At 39.7% G+C, this 8,117-nt stretch overlaps 1 protein-coding gene across 1 annotated transcript; it reads left to right on the top strand.

The window, feature by feature from the left end:
- The first annotated feature begins 217 nt into the window (after positions 1-217).
- gnat2 (guanine nucleotide binding protein (G protein), alpha transducing activity polypeptide 2) lies at positions 218-7,723 on the top strand. Its single transcript, XM_014988359.2, has 9 exons — positions 218-461; positions 2,834-2,876; positions 3,140-3,281; positions 3,366-3,523; positions 3,634-3,762; positions 4,795-4,924; positions 5,020-5,173; positions 6,800-7,015; positions 7,328-7,723. Exons 1-8 carry the CDS (start codon positions 356-358, stop codon positions 6,988-6,990), a joined length of 1,053 nt encoding a protein of 350 aa, XP_014843845.2. The 5' UTR covers positions 218-355; the 3' UTR covers positions 6,991-7,015; positions 7,328-7,723.
- The last annotated feature ends 394 nt before the right edge of the window (positions 7,724-8,117 follow it).

Raw genomic sequence — 8,117 nt, 5'->3', positions numbered from 1 at the left:
TGACACGTCCGGGATCATATTCTCCTTCTTTTACATCAATCCCCACCGCCCTCAATAGCCTAAATGGATTGAACGGCCAATCAGGAAGAGGCCCCTCCTAAGTCCAGGTTTAAGAACAGGGAATTAAGAAGTGAATCTCTACCGGTGAAAGCTGGTGACTTCATTTGAGCCTTTACAACACTGCATCTAATCAAGATACATTTCAGGAAAGCTCAGCCCCTCCTTTCCAATCTCCTTCCGCTCTAAAATCACCTTTCGGCACAATTAGTGCTGTGATTGGATTCTCTGCAGGTGCTCACATAGACCCGTCAAAATTTCCTTCCTCGAGGACCTTGAGAGTGCGGAGGAAGAAATCATGGGTGCAGGAGCAAGCGCTGAGGACAAAAAGTCCAAGGAATTGGAAAAACAGCTCCAGGAAGATGCCGATAAGGAGTCTAAAACGGTCAAACTGCTGCTGCTTGGTGAGTCGTGGTATATGAGTGGACCTTTTTAGTTGAAGTTGTGCTTTTTTTCTTCAGCTACAGGTGATGCTAAGCTCTTCAACTGATAGGCTTTGGGTTCAGAAGACTCCGAGTACAGACGAAACTTTTAAAATCAGGGATAACTTCAGAGAAGATGCATGAAAGAAATCAGAATACTTACACTTTTAGGTTTGAGGACCAAAGTTCAAACTAACCATAGCAGGACTATTGACTAGCAAAGGTTGGAAGATGAAGGTTTCACTTTGAAACTCTGCTCGCTTGTTTCATTTTTAATGTCTTGCATTTTGGATTTCAACCATTTGATTTTGGTTTAAGCTTCTCTCCGGGTCTTTTTGCAACAACCGAGTGTACTGACTGCAGATATGAAGCTTTAACCCACTCCCATAGCTCAGGATTGCACCTCAGTTAAAGGAAATCCACAGACAGAGGAAGTGGGAATCATAAGGCTGTAGAGAATCTAATCCACAATCTCAGAGAAAGTAGTTATTAAACACATAGCAGATAAAAACTGATGGTGAAATATTTGGACAGATTTTCACACTGAAGTTCGATATTTAAGTATAACTATATAATCAATTCCTACAGTTTGACTATATTTCAATCTGTTTCCTTAGAAATTTGGTGATTTTATTGAAATAACAGCCTCTGCTCCCGGCTGACCAGAGGCCGAAAGGACGCAGCTTCTTAAAAGATCACTGACTTTAGTCTAAATGAATCACAGCCCTGCAGTGATACGACAATCCGATTAGCTAACAGGTTTAGAGCAGATCCACTTGCTGAGGTCTTTGTTGATTCTCAACTCGCACATGATATGTAACAAAAATGTTTTAATGGCGTTCACATCCGACTGTCATGGTTCTGATTCTAGATCTTAAACTCATCTATATTTTATCTGTATAAAATATAGATGAGTTCCCCTCTATATTTAGAGGAGATTTCTGGATATGATATAGAATTGCATGATAATAACCATCGGAAAGAAACTGTAGTTTGGTCCATTTTTAAAAGTTTTTTGGCAGTAACTTGCTGTTGTTGTCTGTCACTGACAATGACAGCAACAACACAGGAAAATATTCAGAGCCCCCTGGTGGTAGAAGAGAAGAACTACAGATTTCAGGCCAAGACTAAACAGGTTTGCAGATGATTTAAATATTGAGAATCATCTGTACAAATGTAAACACTGATTATATTTTTAAGAAGAAATTAGGACACGATTAAAAGACACGTTAAAAGTAGTTAAACCTGCTTTAAAACTAGTGAATTATAAAGAGAAAAAAAATTTGATTTCTGAGCTTAAGAAGAGTTACATTGTTTGTTAATTTGCTCAATTAATGCACATTGTTGATGAAATTGGCTAAAAAAACCATGTTTTTTAAAAATCTATTCCTATATGACAAACATATGGAAGCATAAACCTGAAATCAAAGCATCTCTAAGGAAAACAGAGACTCATAGAAGAAATGACGATGGTGCTAGCTAGCTTTTTTTTTTTTTAATGACAAAATGTTTCCCACCCTCCACTTACTAATGACCACTGCAGCCAACCTGGGATCTCCTTTAAAAACGTCTGATGAACCCTTTAAAAGCTCAGCAGTAAGTCTACGGCTTAGTGCGGCAGAGCAGGCGGTCAGCCCTCACTGCTCTGTGACGCCATAAACTCCTTCAGCTCAGCGGCAGCTTTCATGGAAGTGCAGAGCCTGATCTGCTTTTCTTCAGCCAGCACATCCAATTCTGCCACCGAAATTATGTGATTAACCCACGTTAGGCTTGCATGCTCATTGTTCAGATGCAAAACGTGTGACTAAAGATTGTTCACTACGCATTGTAGTTTTGCCGAGGCGCCGTGTATTGGGAAGGTGGGATTTTACCAGAGGATGCAAAATCTTCAGGAGCAACGAAAGAATGCCAGAGAAATAAATAACTCTGGATTAAAATTCAACAACATGATGAAAATATTGACTTTCTTTGGTGTGATTTTGGTCTTTAGAGAGCTTTATAATCACCCAATCTTTACTTATCACTCCTAGCTAACTTAGAACTAACTCTTCAGCAACATACAGGAGCTTGTTTTTAGCTAAATAATTCATTAACATTGATGATAAAGCACTTGTTCCATTAGCAGACTATTTCACTTGCAAAATGGAAAAAAAAATGTCTTGCTGAGAAGTGAATTGTAAGTTAGTTTTGTCTGTTATATTTGCACTGGAAACTGAACCAAAATTACTTTGTAGTATTTTGTGTTTTTGCATTGTGCATCGTTTGGATCTTAAATACTCACATTTGGATGATGACTGAGAAATGCTTTACAGAGAAGTCCAGATATCTTCGCTGACACTTTCCCTCTTTTTCAGGCGCTGGTGAATCAGGAAAAAGCACCATCGTAAAACAAATGAAGTAAGTATTAAAATCCATTACTGGAAAATTTCTGTTTTTTGTTGTTGTTTTGTTGAGAGTAAAGAAAATCCACAGGGTGGTACTGTACGCATTAGATAGGCCAAATATGATCAGTAGAAGCTCTGGAGCTTGCCATTCAACCTTTGATTTTTTTTTTAAACAACTTTTATTTACCAATGTTATTTTTATGTAGTTTCAAATAGACTTTCCTCTACCTGAGGCAGAATCAGAGATGAAAAGTTTGTTTTTCTGCTCAAACAAAGGATTCTCCACCAAGGTGGTTACACAAAAGAAGAGCAGATGGAGTTCAGGGCGATCATCTACGGCAACATCCTGCAGTCTACTCTGGCTATCATCAGAGGGATGGAGATGCTGAGCATCGATTTTGGCTCACCTTCCGCGCAGGTGTGCTGCAGACGTTTTCTGATGCTCTCTAATTCCAAAGCAGAATTAAAAAAAATAATAACTTGTTGTGCATGAAACTCGTAGGAGGATGCGCAGAAGCTGCAGAACTTGTCAGACTCCATTGAGGAAGGGACAATGCCTCCTGAGCTGTCTGATGTCATCAAGAAGCTGTGGAAAGACTCTGGAGTGCAGGCCGCGTTCGAGAGAGCCGCCGAGTACCAACTGAACGACTCTGCTGGATAGTGAGCGGCTTCCTCAGCATTATAACGACTTACAAAGGCCGATCATTTCTAGATACCAAGGGCATACATGTGAATCTTGACTGCTTTGCTGTTCGTCCTGATATCTTCAGCTACCTCAGCGAAATGGACCGAATCTCTATGCCAGACTACATGCCCACCGAGCAGGACGTGCTGCGATCTCGAGTCAAAACAACTGGTATTATTGAAGAGCAGTTCTCCTGCAAAGAGTTGTACTTCAGGTGAGTTTCAACATTTACATACTGTTGGAAAACGAGTTGACTCCACGGAAACATGTTGGCCCAAAGTTAACTTCCTGACCTGGTTTGATGCGGGACAACCTCAAGTAAATAATTAAACTCTAGTTTCAGTGTGTCGCCTAATTTGAACAAGATTTCAAAATCCATGTGGTCCCGATAGCCATGTTAGCTCAGAATTTAAAAAAATAACCTCTAAACCAGTGGTTCTTAACCTGGGTTCGATCGAACCCCAGGGGTTCGATGAGTCGGTCTCAGGGGTTCGGCGGAGCCTCTGCCCCGGAGGTAAAGACACACTTGTGTAAAGTCGTGATGAGGCCCCGCTTCGCCATCACTTGCTGCAGAGGATCACGTTACATTGCTTAGCCAATCAGTGCTGCGGAGGAGCACTGATTGAAGGAGCTCCACTCTCAGCATGGATTTGAACTTGTGTCTTTAATTACTTCAGCAAAACTCACCGTTTTTACCAAATTCTGTAGCTTTCGGTGTACTTCTAAATCTGCTCCTTAGTCGCATCTTTTCGGGGTTGGTACTGCCTCTAGTGGCGTGGGGGTGGTAACACAATTACATTACTAAATCAGAATACCGCAAAGTCTTTATTATTTATTATTAATTTTTCATTCTCTTAAGAATGTAGAGCTAATTAAATGATCTAAAAAAAGACGTTAAAGTGGTTCCAGTTTCTCTCGATGGCCAACCTGCTGAAACTGTGGCACATTTTAAATACCTAGCAAAGTTGAGCTGGACAGTCAGCTCAACTTTGCTGAAAACACTGACTATATTTTGAAGAACTCTTCTCAGAGACTCTACCTTTTAAGAAGACTTAGTGATCTTGTCTATGTCTTGAATTTGGGGGGAAAAAATCATTTTATTTATCACTACAGAAGGGTTCAGTGAATGGGCATATAAAACTGGTGGGTTCGGTACCTCAAAAAAGGTTAAGAACCACTGATCTAAATAAAAGTTCCCAGGTGATTAGCCACTTAGAAAGCTTGTTTTATTTTTTACGCTTTACAGGATGTTTGATGTGGGAGGTCAGAGGTCAGAGAGAAAGAAGTGGATCCACTGTTTTGAGGGTGTGACCTGCATCATCTTCTGTGGAGCCCTCAGCGCTTATGACATGGTGCTTGTAGAAGACGATGAAGTGGTGAGTCAGAATGGCTGCAATGCTGTTTTAAAAAAAAATAATCTTAAAATAAACGAAACATGTCCTGATGGTTTTTGTGTCTCTGGTCTCTCCAGAACCGCATGCACGAGTCCCTCCATCTATTCAACAGTATCTGTAACCACAGATTCTTCGCTCTGACCTCCATCGTGCTTTTCCTCAACAAGAAGGATCTCTTCGAGGAGAAGATCAAGAAAGTCCACCTGAGTATCTGCTTCCCTGACTATGACGGTACGTTCAACAGACGCCAACTTATTGAGAGACTTTCACAGGTTGATAACTTTTGAGGGGAAATTGCCCCAGTCTCATGTTAATTACACCAAAGAAAAACAAAATTGAAACGATTCAGCTGCATTTCCCCAATGTTGGGGGCAATCTGAGGCTATAGTTTGAATGGAAGCAGCTTCTGGAGTATTTGGGGCAATTTAAACATAAAACAGATATTTGAAAACATACTTTCTTCATTTATTATGTATGTCATATATGTATATTTCTACTTTATGAATTTAAAATATGTATAACATTTAAGAGGTTGCATTATCTAGAACTCAGTTAGAATTATGTTGTGGCTTTTTTAAATGAGAATATTATGTATTGTTTTATCTGGAGATACAAAGAAGCTATAATATATCCAGTTATGAATCCTCTATCAATAAAGTGAAAAACTTTCTTGTACAGCTTTTACAATCAGTGGCTAGAAGTTATTCTTGTTTGTAGCATTCAGGCAGCTGAAACTCCTAAAACACATAGTTTTGCACCAAAAGTAGTTACATTGCCTCCCAAAGAGAGCAAGGCTATTTATGAGGGGAAAAAAAACAACACTGAATTTATCTATGCTCCACAACACCGGAGAGAAACTGCCGTCACACTTTCTCTGGCATTTTTATTAAAATGAATTTAAACCATAGAAACTATAATGGGAAATTATAGATTATAGAAATCTGTGATTATTTTGTCATTTTAATTTAGTTTAGTGGCTGACCACCTCCGCTCCAACAAACTGAATAACTGCAACTGTGACTCAAGTACCGCAACAATGACTCATTAATAACATTATGTAGTCTCTATCTATGCTGAAGGCATGGATTCAGATTCACTCACCTCAGCATGCTGACTGTTTGAAACTGAAATTACAACTGACAACACACAGCTGTTGCCTACATCCTATGTTTATCTTGAGTGCACCCATGGATGGTCTGTCTTTCAATGTGAGATCATCCATCCTCTATAGTCTCTTTTCCTTGCAGCTTCATGGGGGGCTGGTGCCTATCTCTCCAGCAGTCACTGGGCGAGAGGCGGGGTACACCCTGGACAGGTCGCCAATAGACAGTTCTTTATAAATTAAGACAAAAAATAATAACAATACGAGATGCTCATGTCAAGTTAAAGCTAGCGTACCCTGTGCTGATGCAGCAGGACACTGGGAATTCCACGCCACTAATCCCAACACAAATGCAGCACTGAAACCAGGTGTGGATCACAGGTGACATATATATCATAAGATTTTAATTTTTCTCGTCATCAACCCTCGTTTAGGTTTAGTTGACTAAAATATAAAGTTGAAGATTAAATAAAATAATAAGTAATGTTGGATGTTAATTATATTATCTTTCACTTCTAACGAGTCATGGGATCTGATTGGGTGTCATTTCTGTCTCTCTCACTCATTTTTACATTATTTGTTGTCAAAGAATTTATAGTTGAGGCCTTTCTGTTCAAATTTGTCATTTAGTTCTTTTCTAGCTTTTTGTCTGGAAAATAATATGCTGATATAAGAACAGAAAAAAAAGAGTATTCCTGAAGCGCTGGTTTGTCTCCATTAACCGATGCACGTATCTGTCGAAAAACGTCTTTCAGGCCCCAACACATATGATGATGCCAGTGGCTACATCAAGACACAATTCGAGGAATTGAACATGAAGAAGGGTCAGAAAGAAATCTACTCCCACATGACCTGTGCCACAGACACGAAGAACGTCGAGATCGTGTTCAACGCCGTGACGGACATCATCATCAAAGAAAACCTTAAAGACTGCGGTCTGTTCTAAGCAGCTCCGGAGTGACGGGAGAGAGGTACGAGATCTTTTAGAAACTGTCTTCACATACAGTAACGGGTCCCACACGAGGCAGAGCCCTGCAAATTTAATTAAGTCGATATTCTCTGGCCATCGTGTCGCTTGCCACAACAACTGGCCGTAACATGAGAAAACAGAAACTCAAGCAGGAAAGGTTGGACCCCCCTGTGGACTACTGAGGATGACAAATACAAATAAAAAGACTGATGTAATCCCCATGATGACCTGTGCTAAAGTCTTTACAACCTCCCTACAATTTACTTTTATGTTGCAGCTTTTAACAACTTTTCCTCGTGTTCTCTCATTGCAGAACATCCTTTTCAGCCCGAGCCCCGCACACATTGGCATTAGGAAAGACGTGTACTGACGGGGCACAGGGCGTCCTCAGACTGTTGTGTTTTATGCCATCATCTCCACGTCACGTTGTGGCTGAACGCTCCTAGAGAATATCGTCATCTCCTTCCTGCAACTCTCTGCACGTCCGGCTGAGTAAAAACAGATACGAAGTCACCATGTGAACTGTGGAGCCTCAGATTCCTACACGGCTAAAAGATTAAAGGTACGAAGATGAACTAGCTGCTTCTCTGATTATCATTGAGTTTGTAAAACGCATAAATTGTAAATTATAATTGATCTGAAAGCCAAGCTCTGTGAAAATAATTAAAACCATATGGGAAAAGTAAAAAAAAATAAAAAATTCTGAATAGACCATTTTCTTTGTTTTGTTTTTGAGTGCAATAGTCTCTGTGATCTTGATATTTAAGCTGAAAAGTTTCTGAGCAGATTTCTCTGATGTTCCCAGTGCTTGCAGTTTGTCCAGATTATAAACCCAATTGTGCATGTATCTAACCTAAATAGTGTTAATGTACTGAATTCACTTAACATTTTATTGTGATGAATAAATCTGACAACGACAAGCATGGTAGATGAACTTTGTACATAAGAATAGACGAGTTATGTTTTGAATGATGAATTATCTGGAAACATGAGAGGAAAACACTAGAGGATGGATGCTTTATGAGAAAAGGGAATGGGAATCTGTTCTTTCTTATGAAATGTAGAGGCATGAAATAAAGATGCATTAACTTCACGTGTGTCTG

Source organism: Poecilia mexicana, unplaced genomic scaffold (genome assembly GCF_051168715.1).
Source record: "Poecilia mexicana isolate PSO_F unplaced genomic scaffold, ASM5116871v1 scaffold_7, whole genome shotgun sequence".
NCBI lineage: Eukaryota > Metazoa > Chordata > Actinopteri > Cyprinodontiformes > Poeciliidae > Poecilia > Poecilia mexicana.
This window is presented reverse-complemented; position numbering and strand designations above follow the sequence as displayed.